Source organism: Fonsecaea pedrosoi (assembly GCF_000835455.1).
Source record: "Fonsecaea pedrosoi CBS 271.37 unplaced genomic scaffold supercont1.5, whole genome shotgun sequence".
NCBI lineage: Eukaryota > Fungi > Ascomycota > Eurotiomycetes > Chaetothyriales > Herpotrichiellaceae > Fonsecaea > Fonsecaea pedrosoi.
The window spans coordinates 2903866-2928264 of NW_013550611.1; the positions used below are offsets into that span (position 1 = coordinate 2903866).

General features: G+C 53.4%; 8 protein-coding genes across 8 annotated transcripts; 6 read left to right on the plus strand and 2 right to left on the minus strand.

Moving 5' to 3' along the window:
* Positions 1-306: 306 nt before the first annotated feature.
* Positions 307-2991, plus strand: Z517_08528 (uncharacterized protein; the record flags this gene model as incomplete). Its single annotated transcript, XM_013427043.1, has 4 exons — positions 307-1647; positions 1699-1731; positions 1782-1897; positions 1962-2991. The coding sequence occupies 4 exons, from the start codon at positions 307-309 to the stop codon at positions 2989-2991; spliced, it is 2520 nt and encodes an 839-aa protein (XP_013282497.1).
* A 3461-nt stretch (positions 2992-6452) lies between these two features.
* Z517_08529 (uncharacterized protein) lies at positions 6453-7443 on the plus strand (the record flags this gene model as incomplete). The annotated part of the gene is made up of 4 exons (XM_013427044.1): positions 6453-6720; positions 6789-6929; positions 6990-7337; positions 7403-7443. 4 exons carry the CDS (start codon positions 6453-6455, stop codon positions 7441-7443), a joined length of 798 nt encoding a protein of 265 aa, XP_013282498.1.
* Positions 7444-9346: 1903 nt separating this feature from the next.
* Z517_08530 (uncharacterized protein) lies at positions 9347-10112 on the plus strand (the record flags this gene model as incomplete). The annotated part of the gene is made up of 2 exons (XM_013427045.1): positions 9347-9871; positions 9975-10112. 2 exons carry the CDS (start codon positions 9347-9349, stop codon positions 10110-10112), a joined length of 663 nt encoding a protein of 220 aa, XP_013282499.1.
* A 399-nt stretch (positions 10113-10511) lies between these two features.
* Z517_08531 (uncharacterized protein) lies at positions 10512-11924 on the plus strand (the record flags this gene model as incomplete). The annotated part of the gene is made up of 1 exon (XM_013427046.1): positions 10512-11924. One exon carries the CDS (start codon positions 10512-10514, stop codon positions 11922-11924), a length of 1413 nt encoding a protein of 470 aa, XP_013282500.1.
* A 2553-nt stretch (positions 11925-14477) lies between these two features.
* On the plus strand, positions 14478-16040 carry Z517_08532 (uncharacterized protein; the record flags this gene model as incomplete). The annotated part of the gene is made up of 1 exon (XM_013427047.1): positions 14478-16040. The coding sequence occupies one exon, from the start codon at positions 14478-14480 to the stop codon at positions 16038-16040; it is 1563 nt and encodes a 520-aa protein (XP_013282501.1).
* A 1205-nt stretch (positions 16041-17245) lies between these two features.
* On the plus strand, positions 17246-19671 carry Z517_08533 (uncharacterized protein; the record flags this gene model as incomplete). Its single annotated transcript, XM_013427048.1, has 2 exons — positions 17246-18807; positions 18933-19671. 2 exons carry the CDS (start codon positions 17246-17248, stop codon positions 19669-19671), a joined length of 2301 nt encoding a protein of 766 aa, XP_013282502.1.
* A 1088-nt stretch (positions 19672-20759) lies between these two features.
* Z517_08534 (uncharacterized protein) lies at positions 20760-21701 on the minus strand (the record flags this gene model as incomplete). Its single annotated transcript, XM_013427049.1, has 1 exon — positions 20760-21701. The coding sequence occupies one exon, from the start codon at positions 21699-21701 to the stop codon at positions 20760-20762; it is 942 nt and encodes a 313-aa protein (XP_013282503.1).
* A 793-nt stretch (positions 21702-22494) lies between these two features.
* Z517_08535 (uncharacterized protein) lies at positions 22495-24369 on the minus strand (the record flags this gene model as incomplete). Its single annotated transcript, XM_013427050.1, has 1 exon — positions 22495-24369. One exon carries the CDS (start codon positions 24367-24369, stop codon positions 22495-22497), a length of 1875 nt encoding a protein of 624 aa, XP_013282504.1.
* Between the last annotated feature and the right edge of the window lie 30 nt (positions 24370-24399).

Consider the following 24399-nt stretch of genomic DNA (forward strand, 5'->3'; position numbering starts at 1 on the left):
CAGGGCATTAGGGGAAGAAAGAGATGGTGTGATCCAATGGGCTATTGACGACGACGGGACTGCTTCGCATACCCAGCCTTGGAGAGCCTCATACAGAGCGAATGTCTGATTGTGCGTTAATTGGCATATCACCTGTTCTGACAACCAATATCACAGGTCCCATGCTCAAGATGTGTGAGCAAACAGATTGTGTGCCAGTCCCGAGCCACTCGTCGCTCCTCCCACAATCCCAATCGACGCAACCCTCTCCCTCGCCCACATTCAGAGCGTGCTCTACATTCCTCCGCCTCATTCCATGTATCACAAATGTCTCACTTCTCTCCGGGCATCAATGGAGTTTCTCCCAGTACGTTTCCTCCTCTCTCCGCGTACGGGAGCCGGAGACTAAATGACCCTATCACAGACAGCATGGGCCCTCGTCCCGTACTTCAACACCGGATGAGCCTTCCTGACACAAATCACCCAGTACCAATTGCCCCAGCTGTGTTCGGCGCAGATATAGAGCCACGGATGTTGAGAGCCGGCTTTACACAAACGCCCCCAGAGCTGACTATCCCAATCACTCCAATGATGCCCAATATGCCGCATATGGAGAACTTTATACAAATGCACGGAGCCCCCTACGACCATGAGGGTGACAGTCATTTCTTAGCCATGAACGGTGCCCAACCCGGTATGCTAGATTTCGACTCTACCAACATACTCACCGACTTCATGAGCCCTCCTCCAGCCTTGATGCATGACCACACAGATCAATTCCTTCTGCATAGTAAGATGGGAATTCCGACCCCAACACATATGCCTCTCCCGATTCAGATACCGGACGGAGCCACACCCTTTCCCATGCGGATGGATCTGGAAAGCCCTCATAGCCATTTACAGTACCGGCCCCCAGCCGGGCTCTCTCCGTCCAACTCTTCGACCACCAGTGGTCTGCAGGAGCCCGATGCCGTGTTGGCCGCCCATCACGCCTGGCCTTTCTTTCAGTGCAATCGAGTCGATAAACAATATTCCTTTGCCCCACCAAAGACGGCCTCCATCTACTTGGAGGGCCTTGCTCAGACACTCCGTAATCAGGCAACCTGGGCGGCGTGGACGGCTCAGCTGGATGAGTCTTCCCTGGACATTGCCACAGAACGAAAAATTGCGACCGAACCCATCGTAGGATGGTCTCGCGAGAAACTGCTCGCCATCACCCAAAGCTTCCTCCACAAGGCACTGGAAATCCACAAGGCAGATCACGCAGCTCGGGAAGACACCCCATCGAGCCCGGACTCCAGCCGTGATGCATTCTTGATGTTACCACCCCCAGATGTGATGCAGTACTTCTTGAGGAGTTACGTCGTCCGATATGAGCCCTATTATTCATCAGTTCCTGCCGGCCGACTGGACCCCAATGTCTTCATGGGATCAAGTAACAGCAAGGCTGCAAGCCTCCTAATCCTGCTGATGGTTGCCTCGGGGGCTTCCGCAACAGCCACGGTCGAGGCACGATACCTTGCTAGTGGCTTGACGGAAGCTTGCAGAATTTCACTCTTTGACACGATCGAAAAGGATGTGCTCCAAGCACGTGAGACTCTGGTGCTCCGATCTGCTCTCTTGTTCACCTGTCTGGCTGCATGGTCCGGTGACAAGTGGCATATGGACGTAAGTTAGGTTCCGGATACTTTGCTTGATCTTGTTGTTAACAGCTCATAGATGGCCATGGGCCAACGCGGCATGTACCTAGCAGTGAGTCCTTCTCTCCCTGATGAACTATGACCCTTGCTGATGCTTCCCAGATGTTGGCACATTCTGGAATGCTCGAGTCCGATGAATGGTCGACGACTATTGAAAGCCGAAGGCAGGATCCCGAACGAGCCTGGGAGGACTGGAAGGAGCACGAGGGCAGACATAGGTGAGTTGTTCCCGTGTGGTCAGGAGCAGCCGTGGCGTTGTATCATGCTGACCTGGAGAAAAAGGCTCGCTCACTCCTGGGTAATCGTCGATCAGGAGATGAGTCTCTTTTCCGACACCACTCCCTTATTATCCATCGTAAATCTCCATGCGCCTATGCCCGACTCCGATGATCTTTGGCACGCTGAGACAGCAGCGGACTGGCTTGAGTTGTTCGACAGAGCCCACGGGTCGACATATGGGAGTCCCGCGTCGGTCAGAGACTTCTTCACCAGTTTCGTTGATGGAGACCTGGCGGGCAAGGAGCTCTCGCCCACGCAGCTTCGGTTGCTCTTGCACCCCATCCAGGCCCAAGTATGCCAGCTACGTCAATTTATTGCGTGCCTACCTGACGGTGGTAACCACGCCAAGGCATCCCGAGCAGTGTCCAAGGCGGCCACCAAAGCTCGATTGGAGGAGATATCTTCCTTGCTGCAGCATTGGTATTCGATCAGCAAACAAAGCTTTGCGGGCAACAAGGGCACGTGTTGGACAACATGTGCCAACCTAATCATGTATCACCTAATATCACTCAACGCCATCACCAGCTTCAAGGACATTGAGCAATTTGCTCGCCGCGAGGTGGCTCTTGGCTCATTCCGATACGCATCGTGGCTGCAGATGCGGTGTATAGACCAACCGGAAGAAGCCTTCTTCCATTGTGGACAAATCTTGCGTTTGATCCGCTCCATGCCCCATGCCGTCCGCCCGCCGTGGTGGGCAGGAGCAGTGTATCGTGTGGCATTGACGGGGTGGGCCACCAGCATGGCGAACAGCAATGGGCGATTTTCGCCCACGCATGGTCCAGCCGAGTCTGACCGACCATTTGCGATTGATGACTTAACACCAGAGAACGAGGCCATCGGTCGGTATATGAAATACCAAGAAGGCACTCCCATGCTCACACGATCGGATGGATCACTTGCACCTATGGACGTACCTTGCAACCTGCTGCAACACTGCATTGAGGTTCTAGATGATGACTCGTCGATGCGGTTGACAGATGGCATCAAGCGCAAACTTCGTGTCTTCATGTCAAGCTGGAGAGACATGTGAGAAATTCGACAGCACGGCCCCGACAGATGATGGCCAGTGGGCTATGGACCCAAGTCGTCCAGGACGTATTCCTCACACCTGGGAATCTTAATACGCCATTTTCACATTTCTTCTCGATATGGCGTGATGTTTCCGCCTCTTGTACAGTTGATGAATATACGTCTCATGTCTTTGGATGATGATAATGAGAGCATTGCGGGGCGTTCTAGACGACGGGACATATTATATCCTAATGGTATATGCTGCAGGGGTGTTCTCAGTACGTTGACTGTCTGGGAAGATTGAACGTGGTCAACGTGAACCTGGGAAGGAATCTGGGTTGTCGGGTACATATTGTGGGAGGAAGGTATTGTTGGGCGCTCGTCGCTTTCATGTTGCAGTTGTTCCCTTCTGGGTACGTATGGGATCTAGTTCGGCGTCAATGGAAACCAAGGGAGATGCAATCCAGGTGATATGAATTGGAAGAAGTCTTCTGCCATCCGGGTTTCGTGTCTCGATACCTTTGTAGTTGTCGGTATTAGATATTTGGAAGAAGAAAAGGGCCAGAAAACTCTGGAACACTTGGGACAAGTGACACTTGGGGGGGAACGGACCCGAATTATATGAGGACGAGAGCGGACCTTGGGACCTTCCCAGGCAGGGGGGGCACCAGGGCACGTATCAAGACCATATGGAGTTTTTTGTTCCTTTCTAAAACAACACCAACAGAGGCACTAAGGTAAACGATTGCATCACGGACCCGACCCAAATATGGGCGATGCCAGAACCAAGGTTTCGGTGGTATGAGTGTCGATTGATTGAAGCAAGGCAGCTTGAAAGCAAAAGCGAACAATTGGCTGTTTGAACCACTGGGGGGGTCGAGATATGTCGGGCAATCGGACAAGACTTGGGTCCGACAACAAAAAACGATCCAGTCTCCGCACCCTGGATCGACGGCGGTTAACTTGTACGTCCCCCCAATCAACGGCAGGCAAGGGCAAGGGACAAAGGGCAGACGTAGCTTCTGATTGGGAAATTTGATACCCGTCGAGGCCGTTAAAAAAGAATTGCTGGGGGAAAATGGCAGTCTAAGCCTAATGTTGATGGTGCTGGAGGACTTTAGCAAGTTACGAGTAGTTAGTTGATTGTAGCCTTGGGCAGGGGTCCATTGAAGCGGATCTCGTTTTTAGGAAAGGGGAGACAAATAGGTGTATGTAGGGGCCGGAGCAAGGGGTGTTCGACCGAGTACATACGCGGAAAGGACACAAGGACATGCGAGTAAAAGCATCGTTGCTATGTATACCTATACTCGTACTTGGTCCATCCATACTCGTTCGTGCGTAGATGGGGAACGGGGGACCGACCACCAGGGCAAAGCAGGACAGGGCAGGGCCACGGCCAGATTTGTTCGGAGCTACGGAGTTTTACTAAGATATAGGGTGATTGACAAGGGATTGATTAATTGCCCTCGGTTTGGGTTTGGGTCTGTTCTGGATACGATGCATCGTACCTCGTGGTAGTAGGAGTATGTAGGTCGCTTGGTAAGGACGAGACATGAGGATGTTTGGATGGTTGGATGAATGGGAAACGGGGACAGGGGAGCAAGCAAGCTGAGGAGTTTGTGACAAACATTGACTGCCTCAGGCAGGCCGAACTGGCAATGCGATGTGATGATGTTCGTGTGCATGTGTGTTTGGATAAAGTCCGAGCCTTCCACCCCAGACAGAGCCTTGTTTAATTTATGCCCCTCCAGGTACGTGCAGTGCAGTGCAGTCAGGACCAGAAGACGGCCAGGGTAATTGGGAGTGAGTAGTACCGAGTACACTAAGTGAGAATGACCAACTAACGTCTCGATATGGACTATGGACTTGGCATTAGGGCAAAAAGGACCGACGAACAGACAATAATAAAAATAATGACGCCAGACTCTGAACAAGAATGGGCAAGCACGAGGCGAATGGTCAGGCACCAGATAGATGCGTTAGGAGCTGCTAAAAATGGAGGGATGGAGGGGCCGACAAGAGATGCGGCAAGGGACAAGGGCGCGCTAAAGAATCCAGGGGGAAGGAGGGGTGGAGGGGAAGGCACGAAGGAAGACCCCTGCACTACTGCACTTACCAAGTACCTAGCAGTTGTTTAGCCGTTAGCGTTCGGACTCTTGACGCCCACAAACGGTTAGGCGCCACCAACGGTTTAGGACCCAGGCGACGTAGCGTGGTACTGGTGAATACGGCCGTGGTAACTTTCTAAGGGAAATCTGAGACATGATTTATTTGACTGATTGATCTTCCAAGTCAAGGCATCATGATTGACGAGTTGACTGATCTTCTACACAAAACTGCAATGGAGAATAACAACTACTCAGTAGCCAGATAGGTACCTACCTTGTAACAGACCGGGAACTACTACTGGATTCAATGCTCTAGGTACCGAGCACATCTCGCCGGACTTCCGACTTCTGTTCTTCTCTCCCTCACCCTCTCTCCTCAGCTAATAATTACTCACAAATTGCCCTTTCCGTTCACTACGGCAAAAACCAACAAGCCTATATCTCTGGTCAATGTGACCCTTTTTCCCCCATCAATAACATGTCCTTCTTCCAAGTCCGCATTCTATTTCTGTCCGACAATTCTGTAAAGCCATCCATCCACTCCCAATGCCTTTTTTTTTCTACTCCCGCCGCCAGATCCTCTCCTCAATCTTCAACAAAACGGTGAGACTGCCATTTGCCCCTCCATGTTTAAATACTGTTACACAGAGACCGAGCCCCTCGTTCCCGCTCGTGGCGGTCTGCCCCGCAGTCCAAACAACATTATCGTTCAATCCTCACCGCCTCGATATGCTGGGTTCGCCAGCGTGACCAGCAAAGACCTCGACTGGTCCATTTTACTCTCCGTCCCAGGCACGAACCATCGGTGAGGCTGTCAGCCATGAGTCGCCAGACCCTCTCTTCCCCCTCCCTCAACGCCTTTTTGGCCCGAATCACCGACTTGGGCTTCTGCGGGCTCTGCGGGCAGCGTAGCAAGAAAAATCAATAGTACGAGTTATCATGGGTAGTCGCAGTCCGGCCTAGTGTCGGGAACAGTCAGTCACAGAGAGGCCGCCACGCACTTCACCAAACACGCGTGTGCACACACAAACAAACTCTCCCCTTAGTACGGAGGGGAGATTCTGGCCCCCTATTTTTCCCACCCCTCGTGCTTCTTATATCATCCATTGAAAAAAATCTCGTTATTCCTTTTTCTCTTGCTTTGAGCGGTCAGTTCATTCACAGACATAAGTTATATTCTCATCCCCTCCAAACATCCCATCCTTACTCGTGCTTCATTATCGCTTGTCATCATCTGATATAGACTGTCCGTCATTCACTTGTCGGATACCCTCGTCGTCAACCTTCTCTCAATCTACTCAATCCGTGTCCTCACCGCCCCTTCCTACCCCCTCCCCCGCCCTTCCCAACCTCAAAACATCTCACAACAAACATGAGCGGCCAATCCCAGATCCGCCTCGATGGCAAGGTTGCCCTGATCACTGGTGCCGGTCGTGGGCTCGGTTCTGGACTTGCCAAAACCCTGGCTGAGCGTGGTGCTGCTGTCTGCATCAACTATGCCAGCTCGGCCAAGCCAGCTCTGGCCACCGTGGCCGAGATTGAGAAGGCCGGCGGCAAGGCTGTTGCCATCCAAGCCAACATCTCCAAGGTCCCCGAGATCACCAAGCTCTTCGAGGAGGCCATCAAGCACTTCGGCAAGCGTAAGTCGAGATATTTTGACGTGACCTCCCCACCCTCTCCGGGATCACGTGCTGACATCCCGCTCAAGTGGACATTGTCATCAACAATGCTGGCATGGAAGCCTTCTCCAAGCCCGAGGATGTCACCGAGGAGCTGTATGACCAAGTCTTCGGTCTCAACACCCGTGCTCAGTTCTTCGTCGGTCAACATGCCCTGAAGTACCTCAGCGGTGAGTTTTCGAGGGTCCGTTGGTTGCATTCCCTTTTAGGCTAATCGGTTCCCGGTACAGACGGTGGCCGCATCATCTTCATGTCATCCATTGCTGCCCGTCTGGGTGTTCCCAACCACGCTCTGTATGCTGGCTCCAAGTCGGCAGTTGAGGGCTTTGCTCGTTCTTTCGCCGCTGATGGTGGCCCACGACGCATCACCGCCAATGCTATTGCCCCTGGCGGTATCAAGACCGACATGTTCGCCCAGAATGCCTGGCATTACTCTCCCGGTGCCACCAAGGATACCCCCATTGAGGTGATCGAGGCCGGCATTGCCAAACTCATTCCTCTTGGCCGATGCGCCGTTCCCGACGACATTGCCAAGGTTGTCATGTTCTTGTGCCACCCCGACAGCGAATGGATCAACGGTAAGTCTTGCCCCTGTAATTAGTTGTCGTGTTTTGCCAGCCGATCACTAACCTTGCCCTTTTAGGTCAAATCATCACTCTCACCGGTGGCAGCGGTATTGCCTAAACAGGTCTTTCTGCTCGTCACCTTCTTTCCATCATGAGCTTTTTTCTTCGCTGAGAATCTTGTCGGCATCCCAGAGCGTGCTTTCAGCAGTAAAAAAAAGTTCTTTTGGGATTTAGCAAAGGAGGTTGGGTAGAAGAGCCTCCTTGGTTCGGGATGAATGATTTGGATGTAGGAACGTGGTGCAAGTTCCAGGCGGTGCCACGGCTAGAGGCGATGACCAGAGAAAAGATTGGGAAATGAAATAGAAATTTATCTTTAGCAGCATTCTTCAACTATGTCTTTTTTAAATAAGTGATCTTGCACGCCTGGTCCGTGGTTCGTGGTCCGCGGTACTTTGAAGCCATGGTACGCGCACGTAACTGGCTTCTCTCCTTTTTTTTTTTGGCGCGCACAGACACCCGGAGAGTTTTCTGACTTCACTTTCCATTGCCGCCCTTGGATCTGAATGCAACTTGGACAAACTGCATCTCCACCGCTGGACTCCATGACTGCTGTATCGATACATCCTGGAATTACCGCTACTCACCATTTAGGAAACCAGTTGCCCGGACAATAATGCTGGCTACCTGGGTACCAAACTTCATGCTATGGTACCTACCCTGTACAGTACTAACAGTAGTCATTCCGTTGACACCAAACCCGAATCGAACCAGACCAGGAACCCAGGAACCCACGCAGCCACGGACGGAACTAACCTCCGACTCTCCGACATCTCGTCTACGGAGTACATCGAGGAGCATAGCGTCTCTGCTACGAACGACTAAGAACTGAAGTACGTAGGTACGAGGGTACATACTAACTCATGCATCTCTTTCGAATGACCGACCTAAGCACTCCGAGTACCGAGTACGTGTACCGAGAAATTGAAGTATGTACGAGGTCCATACGGAGTACTCATGTACCTATTCCATGGTTGGACCGCGAGTACTGGGTACCGAGTGCAGTATAGCGTTCTCTCTCTCTCTCTCTCTCTCACACACACACACACACACAGAGAGAGAGAGAGAGAGAGAGAGAGAGAGAGAGATCAGATCTACTGTACGAGGTACTTCCTACCAACCTCCATCCATCCCTGCCCTCGTTGGGACTACCCCCGCCCGGAGTACTCATATGCATATGCACGTGCAGAGGGATCTTCCAGAGGGCAAAGGGGCCCACTCCGTAACAAGAACGAAGAGCAAGTATGCGAGGGGGTCTACCCTAGACGAATCAGCTACTGTGAGTCTTCAGGGATGGGGAGCAAATTGATCTGAACCACGGCTTCTTTTGCCCGGGGAGGAGCATGACCTCCGCTCCGCGCCATTTAAAGCACGGACGCATCATGCATCACATACATATGCGATCGTACAGGCCAAGTTCAACTTGCGGCGGAGGCAACCACCCCCTCGATCTAGTGCCTGTAGGTCATCCTCCCCCGGACTGCTGGTGATATAAGAAGAGAAGCACCCACCCCCTCGATATGTCGTTTGGTGAACTCTTCTTGGGTCAAACCCGGTGGTCCTTGACACTACGGAATTCTGGACTGCCATGCTTGACGACAGCAGCATTCTTCGGTTGCTTGCGCATTTTGATTCCAGGTGTTGCATACCAGATGTCTATAGGTCGGGTCGTACGGAAGCATTGCCTCTCGTGTCTAACTGGTCATGATTAACTACGGACATCCCGAAGGGCGTGTCTTAGCGCCCAGATGACAAGATCACGACCGTTCATCCAAGGATATATCTAACAGTAAGTGCAGCCGATCAGAAACCTCGATGATGTTATCTCTACATATCTCTCGCCATTTTCAAAGCCCAGAGTGCTTCGGGTACTGGACTTTGCTGGTTGCTGCCTCACAACTTACGTGTCTCCCTACCTTTACCATCGTGAACTTGCTTGCACTCCAAGATTATCTCTTGCAGACATGGACAAGTTTACTCTCCACGAAGACCCCATCTCAGCTAATTGCTACAAGATCCGTCTAACTGCGGCGTTGCTGGGTATACCGCTGGAACGTCGCCTCTACTCAATCCTGAATGGTGAAACAAGAACGGCAGAGTTCCTCAGCACCGTCTCTTCCTTTGGTAGAATCCCCGTGCTGCAGATTGGCGATTCCACGTTTCTGCCGGAAAGCAACGCCGCCTGCTTTTATCTCGCCGATGCCGCCGGCCCAGCGTTCACGTCGTCCTCCCCGCTACAAGTGGCCACTTTGATTCCCCAGGACCCGCTACAGCGTGCAGAGATGTTGCGCTGGATGTTCTTCGAACAGAACCAGCACGAAGTCAATATCGCAACTCTCCGATTTTGGTTATACATCATTGGGGAGGATAAGCTCGAAGCGTCCAGACGTGCGCAGATTAAGGCTAAGGTCGCGGCAGGAGAGCAGGTTTTGGATTGTATGGAGGATCACCTTGCCAAGAGCGAGCATGGGTGGTTCGTGGGCGACAGCGTGAGTTCTATTGCTTTCTTTGTTCGACTCGGAGTTGTTTCAACAATGTCGTTCAGCTTAGCCTTCCCCCCTGTCTCAATACATGCTAAGCAAGCATTCGCAGATCACTTTGGCAGATATCTGTCTCTTTGCGTACACTCATATTGCTGGAGACGCGAAATTCGAACTCTCCAGATGGCCGTCGATCCTCAAATGGTGCGAGCAAGTAAAGCATGTTCCAGGCTACATTCCCATGGACTAGGGGCCGTGACGGAGTCAACTCGTCGACAAGGATCCATGATATCGCCGAAGCAGTAGCTGGGGGGAGTGGTCAGTCCAAGGACAAAGAAATAATCAAAGCTGTGGTTTCACAATTTGACCCCCTTTGTCCTCCATGATTACTCTGCGACAAGGCACCGTTGTGTCGGGTGCCATGAAACCAAAGCCTTTGTCTCGATCCAAGGCATCTGCCTCAGGGGCTTGGACGCCACACAAAGAGAGGACAGGAGTGCCTTGAGAAAGAAATAAGATAAATCCGACAGCGACGTCGAGTTTACGGCCGGCTTCCCAACAAATTCTCTGACCAGCTAATTGACAGCGGGAACAGACTTGTTCTACACGACTCAAATCTCGCCAACTCACTCCGACACTCTTACCAAGCATGCGCGAAAAAGTCAATCCTACCCAATCCCAAGGGGTAAAAACGGCGAGATTCGTTGACCGATTCAAGGCGGTGGCGCACAAGAAGAAGGCAGCAGTCCGTGGGTGGTATGACAGACGAGGTCGAGGGTGCCTCAAGTCCGTGGTTGAGAGTGAGTCGGACGAACCGGCGACTCGGACTGAAGAGTTCCTAACTCATGCTGGTACCGCAGAATTTCGTGGATCGAAAACCCACCAGCCAGAGACACGCAGCAAGCCATCAACAACCCCCGAGCCCGGGCGCGAGTTCATACCCGGACACCGAGAAGCCATGTTCGACCTTGCATTCGGGCCTGGGTCGGTGAGCAGCTTTTCAAGCTTGCAAGACATATGCAACGGAGCCCTGGGGTCCCTCGTATCACTTCCGTCCACTTTCTCGACGCGCACGATGAGCCCGATATTTGTCCCTGAAACGAAAGCGCCGTCACGATATGAGCGTCGTCTCTTTGGCATTGACACGCCAGATGACTTTGACCAATTCCGGTCTGGTGTGCGACATAGCATCGAGCTGGACTCTACCCCGACGTTGTCTGCGGAGGAGAAGCCAGGGCCAAAGCTCAATAGCTTGACTGTGGATTCGACGCCCATCCCTGTCGGTCAAGAAAGCCCCAAGCCTCATTTCAAGGCATATCCCGGCAAGACAGACACTGAGAAGCAGGACCCCGTCACGTTCCAAGCGTATTCGACTGGATCGAAGCACAAGAATGGCAGCGTTGGTTATATTCCACCTACATTACAATCGGGTTTTGTCAATGGGGTTCCACCCGTTCTCCAGGCCGCGCACGGCGGGAGCAACTCGGCTCAACGACAAGCTACTCGTGATCGAGATGGCACGACGCTTACAGGTCGTCCAAGTCAAAGCTACACGTGGCCACTGGTGGATTTCCACAAGGAGATTTTTCTGAATGCTGATCCGTCACAAGCTAATCACTCTACCCGGTATCAGGAGCCACGCATTCCTTCGATGGAATTTTCTGGCCGGGGTTTGGAGGACGAAATGAAGACGGTGCTGGGCAATCTCCACGGGCCGGTGGTCGACAAGAGAGCTGGGCAAGTGGAAGATCGAGCATGGATGTCACCCAGTTCCCCTTTGCACTCGACCGCATATGCAAGAGAAGCGTCTATTCCGGGAGTGACGAGAAGCTCTGTGAATCTCGATACTCACCCCCGCCCGCGAGGTCCTACTATCGCGGAGGCGGCGCAGAACCAGGAGAGCTTTCTGTCAAGCGACGGCCGAAGAGTCAAGTTCAGCGAGTACAACTGGCCGCGATTCAGTGACGACGGATACACAGACCCAGCCGAGGAATACTCGCGCCAGTATCGGCGCCGGAGACGGGAAGCGCGAAGAGAAGCGGCTGGACGAGGAGCGGTCTAAATGACTCAAGTATGGGGAAGTATTGGCAATGGGAATCGGGAAGCACAGAGAGTCCGGGTTGAGACATACATTGGTGTACTTGACTTGTCGTTGTTTTTGGTGATATCGGGCTTCTCAGGTTCGGTGTTCTACTCCGAGTCCGATTGTCGGCGATGAAGCGGCATTACTAGATTGGGGTATTCCGAGATATGGAGGAGGCGCCAGAGTACCGAGTTCGAGTACCCTTGTAGAGTTCAGCCAAAAGGGCCAAGTACGTAACCAAGTAGCGGTGAAGATGGGCGGATGATTCGCCTCCATTTTTCTTTCAAACAAGCAAAATCGGATCGATCACATGCAGTTTTGTCGGAGAGATTTGACGTCACGTGAAAAGCGGGGGGGCCTTGTCAGCTCGGAATGATTAGGCCGAGGCGTAGAACAGTTGAGCAAGTTCGCCCCTAGAAGAACAGTAGAAGCCTAGAGATGCCCCGTTCAGCATCCGTCGGTGCGCCTCGGAACCTCTTCTGAGCGAGGCTTTTGTGAGTTGGAAGCCTGCCTCGGGAAGTCTCAGGGACAGTCCGAGTGCCTATTCGTAAGGCGTCAGTAATTGTATCCCCCCTCCAAGTGACACCCCCCAAGTGGCCCCCCCAACCCCATACGTAGGTAGGTACCCAACGCATCCCCCTCTCGGAGTCACTCCCCAACCACCCAAACGCCAATAATTGCCCGCCTCGTCTATCGCCTATCGATCTGATCGCGCATCATTTCCCAATTCCCTCTCTGGACCTTTTTCAAGCCTTTGTTCGAATTGCCCATGTTTGGGCATTCATGGGATGCTATCTTGCCATGTCCCTCGAGGACCCCAGAATGATCAGCGGGTTATTTCTCCAATCGATAAATCATCCGGGATCATCATCATCATTATCGTTTCGTCGTGTCTATCATCGTTCGATACTGCAAGGTTCATTTCATTGTTTCCAATGTTTTAGGCTATTGTCCTTTCTGGTAGATACTCCTTTTGTCTTGCATCATTGCAGGCTGGGAGCGGCCCTCTAGTAAGAGCACAATATGTCAATCAACTACCTACTTGTAACCTCGTACTTGATTTGTATAGGTTCTGACTGACTGACTCAGCCTGCGCTACTCCATTGATCCCATGAATGGTGTGATTTTTCTTCTTCTTTTCTTCCCGAGGTACCGAGTCACCCTCCCTTGTCCGTGGGTGTTTGGAGATTGTCAATGCAATAATGCATGCATGGCCCTTTCGATGGGTAGTACCGAGTAGTACTTGTAACCTCGTAGTCGGCCTTAATAAGTACTTGTACCCGTCCAATTGTTCCCCCTTCTCCCCCCATCCCTCTCGCCCCTAGAGGCTCAGAAATAGTTATTTGATCCTTCTTCCCCCCTAGAGCTGACCACAAGCAAGGGCCACACAACAGCCACGCCCACGTTGGTGCGCCTCGCCCTCGTCGCTTCTTTTTCCCCTCCCACGCCCACGCTCTCGATCCATCCCTGCCTCCTCCCACTCTCGCTCGCTCGCTCGCTGTCCACCCCCAATATTTTATCATTTATCATCTCGCTCGGCTACTTACTCGGTCAGTATCGTCCACCACAAAAAAGTGGGGTGCATCATTTTTTGACTCTTTCCAAAGCAGGAGTTTCCGACCAGCCAAAAAAAAGGCCCTTTTGTCCTCCCATCCACCCCCTCCTCCGTCTAGCCTCTAGTCTCGAGTGGCTTCTCTTGGGTGACTTCTTTATCCATCTTGCCATCCCACACAGATATTTACATTCCCGAATTGTCGGCGACCTGGATGGATTAAACCTGGGATAAACCCTTGATTTCCGAAATCGAACTCAATCCCGCAAAACCGTTCCTCCGTAACCTCCTCGCCTCGTCCCCTCTAAGCAATCTACCAACTACAACTCCCGACAAGCTTTTTCTTTGGTCCCCAGTCTTAGGATTGCACATGTCCCATGTGTGAGACAAAACCCTCCCAAGGTCCTCTTGACGTGTCACCCTGGACGAAAACTCCATTACCGCCTTCATTACGACGCCCTCCCTCGCCCTCACCGACTTCACCCCTGCGACCTTCTCCATAACTCCCAATTTTTCCACGCACACACTCGCTCTCACACTCACACGCACACGCAAAACGCAGGCCCTGTCGAAGTCGATGATCCTGGCACCTCTCCGTCTGCCCGTCTCCGTCTAAACCCGCCACCAACCGCATCTCTGACAAAAAAACGGGTGCCCCTCTTTTTTCCAGTGTTTCCCCGACCATTCACTCGAGAAGACAACCACACAGACGCGCACACGAGGGTGACAAGTTTCCTCGCGAAATTCCAAACCGTCCCGTTTCACCTCAGCTTTGTCTCGTTGGAGAGCCCTTTCGCCGAACTCTAGGATTTGAGAAAACCTCCCCGAATTTGCATTCATGTGTTCCCAGTTGTTTTCCCCCCCGTCCCGGTGACCTGGTCTCTGTATGCTGGCACTTTTGATCACCTAGGACTTGTTGTCGGGGGCGTAACACGACGCATAAAAGACAGGAGACGAGAGGAGGAATTTCTTTTTTTACCATGTATAGAAACTCGGCGCAGCTGAGATGCATCAACGGCATTCCGCCCAACGCCCTCCCTTCGCCCGACAACACTAGCGATTCTGATTCGGAACTTCTCGATGCCCTCGACCAGAAGAGGAGGCAGTTGGACGAGGAAGTGGCCAGGTTCAAGGCTGCAAAGGACCGGGAGTTTCGCGAGTTTGAGAAGCAGTTGTGGGTCAATAAGAAGAGGTCGCGGGTCGGGGCCAACAGTGCTTCCGATGGCACGCCCACAAAGGCTTCGATGACAGCCTCGACGCCCACGTCTGCTCTGAATCTACTGGCTTCGACCCAGAACGGCTCTGTAAATGGCTGGTCAGCCCACAAAGCGAGAAGAGACGGGGTGGTGGGTGACAAGGTCATCAAGAAACCGCCCCCGCTGAGCGGCCCGACTCTGTCCCTGGAGAAATTAAATATTGCGGGAGAAACCACCCCGCCGTTGCATACGCTGGGGACGCCCCCAACGCCTACGATCTTGACTCGTGCAAGATCCCGCTCTCCCACAAACGCCGTGGTACGGCTGACCACGCCGCCGCCGCCTGCACGGCGAAGGAGCCATTCTCCACCTGCGTCCACTCCGACGCCTTTGAAAGATCGGTCCGATCCCTTCGCTGGGGTGTTCACGCCCATGTATCTGCCTCTTCTGGATTCGCGCGATCGTACTCCGATCGTGAAGAGTCCGCAACCCTTGACGTCTGAGGAAGAGGAGACGAAACGACTTCAACTGGATGCGGAGTCGAAAGAACGCGCGGACAATGTATTGAAACAACAGACCCGATCGTCTCAGTCATTGCCTCCGCAGCCGGTCTCGCCGTCCGTGGTTGCAACCAAGCGTGCCCAGTCCACGTCCATTTTGCCGAGTGCAAGCCTCCCCAGTGCCTTGAGGAGTGCCAGTGGGGGAGGAAGGAGAAGGAAGCATGTCATGTTCCAGCTGGCGGATCTCAAAGTCGTCGATCCAAGTAGCAGCTACGAAGAAGGGCCTAGTCCAGAGTTGGAGGCTGAGAAAGATCCGAACGGTGAACCCGCACAGCAGGGCTTGGAGGACGAGCATGTTCGCGAAGAAATTGGTGAGGCGAGGGACAAGGGGAGTCCCACACTATTGAGCGTGAAAGACAGGCGTCGAGGAAGAGGGCGGGGAGGTCGATTCATCTCGCCTATCCCTTCACCATTGGCGAGTCCTAACCCAACGTCCTCGGCCTCCCCAGCCTTTGATGGAAATCCACCCTCATTGCAGCTTCCACACCTGATCTCTTCCCCCGACGAGTCTGGGTTTTCCGGCGGCCTGATTGGTGCCGCGGATGGTGGCAGCGGGGTTGGATTTTTCGAGCTCGACGAAGAGCTCGCGAGCCCAGCTTTGAGAGATGGGAAACCAGCTGAGGCGTTTGATCTCGAGGTCGATGAGGACCTCAGCGAGAAGGTCGGCCGAGATGGCGCCGACGGTGGTGAGAAAGGACTGGGACTCAGTCCGTCCCTCCAGGTGGGGAGCGTCCCCATTGACATTGTGAGACCCAGTGGGAGCTGGATCGGGAGCTTTGGACATTGAGCGTGGAAGAGATTCACCAAAAATACAGGAAACGAGAAGAAGGAATCCACGAAGAATGGTGTGGTCCTCTCTTCGATTCCACGTCTCTCGAGCCACGAAGGAATAACCTGGGGGTTATGTATCAGCCACAATACCCCTTGACTGGAAGCCCAAGGGCGATGGAAAGACGGCCCTCCCATCTGGCCCAGCATCGGTTTCGGCTGCATTTTTTCCTTTTCGACACCACGAGCATCCTGGGCGGCATATTTGTTTTCTGTGTCTTTGCTTATTACCGCAGATACTGGGAGGGGTGTTTCTGCGTCCCCCCCTCCCACTGCGTGTCCTCCAACTACAACCGAGGACCTGGGTCGGCTATCGTGAGCGATATTGTTTTTGTTTTGCTTTTTTGGGAATTGGAGGGATCTGCACTGCTCTCTGAGCTTTGCCATGGTTCTTGATCACTGATCGGCACCAAGGGAAAACAGGTGCCTTGGTCTCGACGAGGGATTTGAGGGCGGTCATCTGTCTGTTTTCTTGCTTCTGGTTTTCGGGCATGGGTGGCGACAAAAGTCGATCAAAAAAGATTTTATGTCTCTGCTTTGCGATGTTTTGCCACGTGATGTTATGCCACGCGATGTTTGGTATGGATTTATGGGAATCGCTCCTCGAATGGTATGAGGAGAAGATGGGGAATGGGGAATGGGAACCTGGGATTCGTGTACATACAGCTAGCTATATACTCGGTACATATGCCTACATACTGACCCCAGTCAACACGCAGATGCGATGCAAGGCTACACGATACATTACTGAATGCTTCAAAAATGTGACCAGACTATTAGCTACAGTCTACATTTTACAGTTTACCCCCAGTATATGTCTTAGTTCTTTTTATAATGTAAGAGTAGTCAAAGAGCATATATACCCAGTATGTCTTCTTGCATGTATGAAGTTGTAGTTGTGGGTCAAATGTCGGCGGTTCGGAGATGGATCCCGATATGACTTCATCGTATTCATCGTGTCCGTCGCATTCGTCGAACCTCCAACATCAACGTCCAAACCCGTCTGACCATTCAACATCTTCTTACAGTACAACACTCATCCTGCTGTCGACCCGCATGACTGACGCTATTCGAATGGCCTCTCGCTGGACCTGTCTTTACAGGCTATTGTCACGATAACAACCGAGAGACCTAGCCACCAAGTCTTGTCCACCAGCCCTGCACATGTCGACGAGATTGTCACCTCTGTTCATGCTCTTCTCCTTCGTCGGCGCTCTTTGGGGCTACTGGGCCATCCTCAAACATACTTCCCTCGTTACAGCAGCCTTTGCAACCTCCCCGGCCTCGGCTCAAGCACCCCTGGCTGGCTCTCCTGAGGCACTGAACCCCAAACTGACCAATATCATCGCCGAGGATGTCATCAAGCTCTACTACAACGGCTCAGGGCCGGTCCCTGCGTACGACAAGGGGTCGCCATTGCCAGAGGCCATCACCCCGCTGGGCGAGGCGGTCGTCGAGGAGTCAATCCTGAACGAGCTGCTCTCCATCCTGCACACCTCGTACTACCCGGACAACTGCTCGAAATGCATTGCCGCGGGCCAGGTGCTCCACGTCGCGGCCATCAGTCAGCCAGTGGCTGTCTTTACAAACGTGCTCGTGAGGGCGTGCAACGCTGTGCCGGAGTTTAAGGCACAGCTGCGCGCGGCGTCTTGCGAGTCGCATTTCAGCGGCGAGGCCGGCGCCGGCTACGGTCCGTATATGGCGCAGCTGTTTTCCAAAATGACCTTGGCCACGGGCGACATGCAGCACTGGTGCGCCATCAACTACGAGTTCTGTGAGCAACAGCCTCCGGTCCTGATCGATGAGGACTTGTACTTTGACCCCAAGCCAGACTCGGCGAACGTGGCCCCCGAGCCTTCTGGTCAGACTTTCAACGTACTCCATCTCTCCGACTGGCACCTGGACCCGCGCTACGACATTGGGTCCGAAAGCAATTGTTCCAACTACATGTGCTGCCGACCGTATTCTGTGAACGAGGAACTGTCTACCGATGCGCACAACCCGTCCATCCCGGCGTCGCGATTCGGGTCGTTCCTGTGCGACTCGCCCGCCGATTTGGCCTTGTCGGCACTCGTCGAGATGCCCAAATTTGTCGACATGGACGAGCTCTCCTTCAGTATTTTCACGGGCGACATCGTCTCGCACGACCCGGAGGACTTGCTGTCTCGCGACTACGTGGCGTACGAGGAGGAAGTGACGTTCAAGGTCTTCAAGCGCCTGCTGGGCGACAGGATCCCCGTGTACACGGCGCTGGGGAACCACGACACGCTGCCCGTGGGGTTCAACACGCCGCACAGCATGAACCCGGACCCGACCAACCGGAGCAGCAACGCCCTGCAGTGGAACTACGACCTCGTCGCGTCGCTGTGGTCCCCCTCCGGCCACGCGTGGCTCAACGACTCCGAGGCCGAGTTCGCCGCCACGCACTTTGGCGCGTACGCGACCACCACGACGCAAGGCCTGCGGATTATCTCCATAAACTCCGACTTCTGGTACAAGGAGAACATCTTCAACTATTGGAACGTGACGGACCCGGATCCTAGCGGGGTGCTCAAGTGGGTGGCCGACGAGCTGTCGGCGTGCGAGCGGAAGGGTCAGCGCGCGTGGATCATCGCCCATGTGCTCTCGGGGTATGACGGCTCCGCGGGCATGCCGAATCCCACGGCCCTGTTTTACTCGATCGTGCGGCGTTTCTCGCCGGCGACAATTGCGGCGGTGTTTTTTGGGTGAGTTTCCCCCCACGAGTTATGTCACAATGTAGTATTCACTCCCTACCTACCTCGATCTCTCTGTCGGTCTGTCTGAAAACATTACGTGGAACTGCCAGCTCACTTCTCTTATGTATATACAGACACACGCACCAAGACCAAGTGCAGATCTTCTACGACTACCTGCCTTCGTCGCTCGTCGCGCCCTCGAATTCCGAATCCAAGACCCTCCGCGACACGACGCAGGTCGACTTCACCAAGCCGCTCCAGATCGGCCACATTGGCCCGTCAATCACGCCCCTGACGGGCCTCAACTCGGGCTATCGCGTCTATCAAGTCGACACGGCGACCTTTTCCATCATGGGCGCCCAGACGTACTTTGCAAACATGTCCAACAGCCTCGGGTGGACGACGCCGGTTTGGGAATTCGAGTATGATACGCGAGAGGTGTATTCGATCCCCGAGATCGAGGACGACGACGAAAGCGGTGATGACGTAGAAGGACAGGAGAAGGGGACGGGGAGAGGAAAGGGAAGGGGAATTTCCTGGCCGGCCTTATCCCCCCTGAACGCGACATTTTGGCACCTCGTCACGGAGAAGATGCTCAACGACTCGTCGTCATCATCTCCCTCACGTCGTCACGATGATGACGGGGATAGCGACACCGCATCCCCGCTCCTGCAGCTCTACGAACGCCACGAATCCAAATCGAGTTCCCACCCGGACCGCCGCGTCAGCGGCGACGGCAACCCGGCGCAAAAGGTGTGTTTTTTGCGCGCGGGGAGCGGGTACTTGGGCGTGATGTGCAAGAGGAAGTATGGCGACGGTGACGGTGGTGGAGGTGCACGGTCGATGCGGGAGAGGGAGTTTGGTGTGCGCTGACCTCAACAGAAGCCTAGGTCCGGAGGTAGAAGGAGGTGGTAGGCGGGTGGGTGGGTAGATTAAAGAGGTAGGGAGAGAGAGAGAGAGGGCGGACAGGTAGAGTGGTAGATAGGTAGGTAGATGATACGCTGACAAAGGAGATGGGGCTTGCGCGAGAGGAGATACGAGAGTTTTTATCTCTACATAACTATATACATAAAAAGATACGAAAGATATATCCAAGAGCAAGGACAGAGGCAGGGACGAGGATAAGGAAGGATAAGGACCAGAGCGAGAAAAGAAGGCAAGGGAGAAAAGGCAGAAAAAGTGAGTATAGGCCATGGGCAGAAAGCCTTCGAGTGCGGGACAAATAGATAGACTTGAGTTTGGACTGGGGATCCGGATATTGATGCGATGGTGATGTGATGGCGATGGTGACGATGACGATAATACAAGCGTTTATCAGTGTGGGTGTTGGCGTGCTTGACCGTGACTGTCTCTCCCTTGGTCCCTGTTCCTCTTGTTCATGAAGATCGGCTCGAGTCGAGCTTCAGTCGAATCTACCCAGTCCATAAACCTCTCCCGTTCATTCATTCGTTATTCTAATGTTCTAGTGTTCAAACGTTCTACTGCAGCTCAGCTGAGCTGAGCTGAACCGAGTGAGGTCTGTGCTCTATGGGCGGTGTTCAAAGTCTATTCTAGCGATGATGAATGCAATCCCATCCCAATCCCAACCCAATCCCCCAATCGCCATGCTTTCCAAACCAGCACGAGAAGGCTGGGTATTCGATAATGGATAATCGATAACGTCCCATCCCTTCCATTGTTGCCCGTCCCTGTACTCTTGTGCAACGCCAGGTCATGATCCCGGCAGAGGCGAGTGAGGACCGAAGGGATAAGGGAGGAAGAGAGAATCCTGCCCAAAAGATCAATCCGGATAGTCTCCTTTCTCCATTCTTCCTTCTCTCTGTTGGAGCGTGCCGCCATGAATCTAATCCAAGTCGTGGTCCGTCGAATGTCCCGAATATCGGGTAACAAGGCACACCTCCACTTTCTGTTGAGCAATCCTCCACCGTACAATAATACCCCTGTGCGGTGTGCGGCAGATCTTAAGCCATAACCTGCACGCTGGCAGGTTGAGGTTGCACTTCATCCGCAATTGCGACATGTCTCTCTGCATCCGCCGGGTCTTGGCCAGACTTCTCTTGCTCCTCAATGATCTCTTCATCTCCCACAGAAGACAGTTTGCTCGGATTCTGCAGCCCCTGTCCCTCCCAGCCTTGCACCATTTTCTGAAACAGTTCTTTTTGCTTGCCGTGGTCCAACATCGGGTGTTCTAGGCCTCTGCGTTTCCGGCTCTCCATTGTCTCCATCAAGAACGCCTCCTCGTCCGAGTCCGAGTCGAAAGCGTGCTCAAAGTGGTACGTGCGGTATTCGGTGTTCTCCCAGCCAGTTCCAAACAACTTGGTGGCGTCTTCCCAGTCGTCTGTGAGGTAGTGAAGATAGCCACCGTGCGTCACCAGGGCGATCTCGACGTTGTCGTCTCCACTCTCTACCAATTCGCGAGCCTTTTGGCGGAGCAGACGGCGGCAGTCTCTTGCACGGGCTTGGATAGCCTCGCTTGACGGAGAGTAGCGGCCGTTTAGTGTTTTGACGTTCCACGACTCTGTCACAAGCGAAAGGTCGACTGGCCACTTCTGCTCGGCGCAGAAAGTTTGCAGGACACTGACGTCGGAGCCTGTGTCACAGGGACAATCGGAGGTTTCTTGGGCATCGGGAACCGCGAGAATGGTAGGCTTGCACTTGGCGTCGGCTGTCAGGGCTGGCAAGAAGGTGAGTAAAGCAGTGTGGAGGGTTCTCTTGAGGGGCGACGCGGTAATCAGCGAGAGTGACTGCTGGCGTTCGGGAGACCAGTGTCGTTCTCGGAGGTTGGCGCACTGCGATTCTCCCAGAGGCGTGAGATGGGGGTCATGAAGAGAGTGGAATTCAGCGCCCAGGTTGTGGAAGCCTTGAGCGTGACGGACCAAGTGAATCTTGGGTTGGGCCGGCATTTTAGACGACGTCGATGCGGTGAGGGACTGTGTCGAGATGTAGCTGGAGGGGTAAAGTTATCGATGTCACTCGAAGTGGTAGATTCGGCAGAAAGAAAGAGACAGAAGGAAATCAAGAGAGTATCTTAGGGAGCACGAAATCTACGTGACGGTTTTGTCAAAAGGTGAAGACGCTGAAGGGAAGCGGGAGGCAATGGTGACTCGACGCCCTTTGCTTTGTTGTACCAACTTTTTTTCCCACCCCGCCCATTCCTCCAATGGGGACTGCATCGCCATCGTAACTTACACCTGTACCGCCGTCAAATGGCCCGTAGAGGTGGGAATGGGTCGAAGTGGAGTCCGAGAAGCCCGCCAAAGGGGTAAATACTGGAGACAACCAGAGCGACATGGGAAAAGGTCATCGAATTGGATGGCAGAAAGCGCAGTCGTGAACAGACGAAGCACAGAATTCGCGCATGTCAGAAAAGACTCGGGGCGGCGTCCCGGGAAGCGGATGCCCACATTGGGCAAAGCCGCACCTTCGAAAAAAGACTTACGTCTGACAGATGCTGATTTCCTCGTCCACGCAGAATTACTCTTAGGAGAGGGCGCCAATCCACGGTCAGACAACGTGTAGCCACTCGAAGGGAACCAGCCACGCCAGCTCAATCTCGAACTCGATACTCGTTACTTCTTGTTAAACACTCGTCGTCCGTGGATTGTTCCCCGGCCCGCCCAGGGCTGTCATTCCAAAGTCTTAAGGCTTAGTCTAGAGTCTATCCACTTACATGTCCATCCTCAGCTAAACTGCTCTTTACTCGTCTTGAGTCTCAATGGTGCTCCCCCGGAACCAGCCCCAAACGGAATTTCTGTTCGCTCGTTTCTGCATCTCTTCTTCGGAGGCTGTCTGCTCTTGCACTAATCGTAGTGGCCTCAGCTGGTTCTGTTTCATCACCGCTCCCGGAATACTCCCTTGAACCTGTCTCTCTCCACTCATTTGTGCGGTCATCGAGCCAGCATCGGTTGTCGACCGTTGCTCGTCGCTATGTGAATCACTGGTGATGCTGTTTGCAGAACTACCTCCACGCGTGCCGGAGGCAGATGGAGTTCGTGTAGTTGTAGAGTTGGAAGGGCCCCCAAAGTATGATGTGCGTCCTTGAGGCAGTTGTGGACTGAGTGGTCGAATACCCGGGCTCATTGGATTTCCAGAGGCAGTCCTCATGGGAGATCCACGATTCATCTGTTGAACCACTGCCGCAGCCGCCATGTCAGCCTGCGCCTGATCAGATCTCGCTCTGCGATGTCCGCGGTTCAGCGGGATACTGGGCGCAGTATCTGGATTCTCATTTGCTGAAGGACCCGTCGACGCTGGTTGTGCATAAGACATTGGCCGAGCTTTGCCCCCTGGCCGTGAAACAACAGATCTCGCTCGCTGCAGCAAGCCGGTAGCTACCCCCGCCACGGTCGAGGAGCCGGCTGCTTGTTGATCTGGTATTGCAGGCAACGCCTTCTCCGTGTATGACTTTGTGGGAGCCGGATGCGCATCATCTTTATCTTGAATAATATGCTCGAACCCTTCGTGCGATAGTAACCGCCCGATGATTTTGTCGATGTATAATGTGAGAGCCTTGTTTTGATCTCTCAGTGACTTATTTTCTCCTTCTAGTTTCTTGTACACCTCGTTCAGACCGTCAGTGCTCTCCTGCGCCTCGCTGGATTCGAGCTCTTCTGCCAACGTGCTCATTGCGCTCGGCTCGTCGTATGTGTGTTCATGGTGCATAAAGGTGCCTTTGAGCGTCTTCTCGCTCAAAAGCATCTGGAAGCTTTCATTTTCTTCTTTGAGTTTGGCATTCTGCATCTTCATTTCTGAAATCGCTTGGTCCAGCTCCAGGAGACGTCCGTCTCCTACGTGTTCTTGTTGCGTCAATTTCAGATGTGCCTCGGCCAGCTCTAAGCGCAGAGCATTGATTGTCTCATCTTTCTGTTGCAGGCTATGAGCCAAGTTCGCCGCATGTTCTGATCGAGAGCCATCTCCGTCGGTTTTTGCGTCCGCCGCCTGAAACTCAGCCATGCCTGCGCTTCGGCTTGCGTTCAACCTTTCGGTGCCCTGCAAGCGCAAAGCTTCATTGAGTCTGTTAATGGTGGCTTGTTGCTCCGCCTCCTTCTTCATCTGTCGTTCTCGTTCTTGAAGAAAGAGCTGCTGGTGCTCCTCATGTTCAATTTCAAGCTCTCGGCGTTGTCTGTTGAGGTCTCTGATCTCCGCTTTCAAACGGTCCCTTTCCGTTTGCTTTTGTAGGTCGCGTTCCTCCAACGCCATCTGCGCTTGCGAGGTCTCATCCAGCCGTTGTTGCATCACTTCCAATTGTTTTTTGTATCGCTCCGACGCCTGCTCAGCGCGCTGTACTTGCTCTTGCAAATCTTTGATCAATTTTACATTGGCCGACTTTGCCTCTTCGTCCTCTTGGTCCTGATCGATAGAGCCAATAAAGGATGTGCTCATCCGGTTGGGCGTTTTCCTCAAGGGACGGGTCTGCCGGAGCGACGGAGTTCGTGCAAGGCCGGTTCCTGTACTTGCTGGTACAGAACTTCCAACCCCTGGCCTGTTGGGACTATTGTCGTTGGGGTTGCGACGAGATGGAGGAGTGTTCGCGGGAGTGGACAGTGGTGCTTTGGAGTTTGGAGTAGCCATGCTGGATTGCAGCTTCGCAGAGTTTTGGCC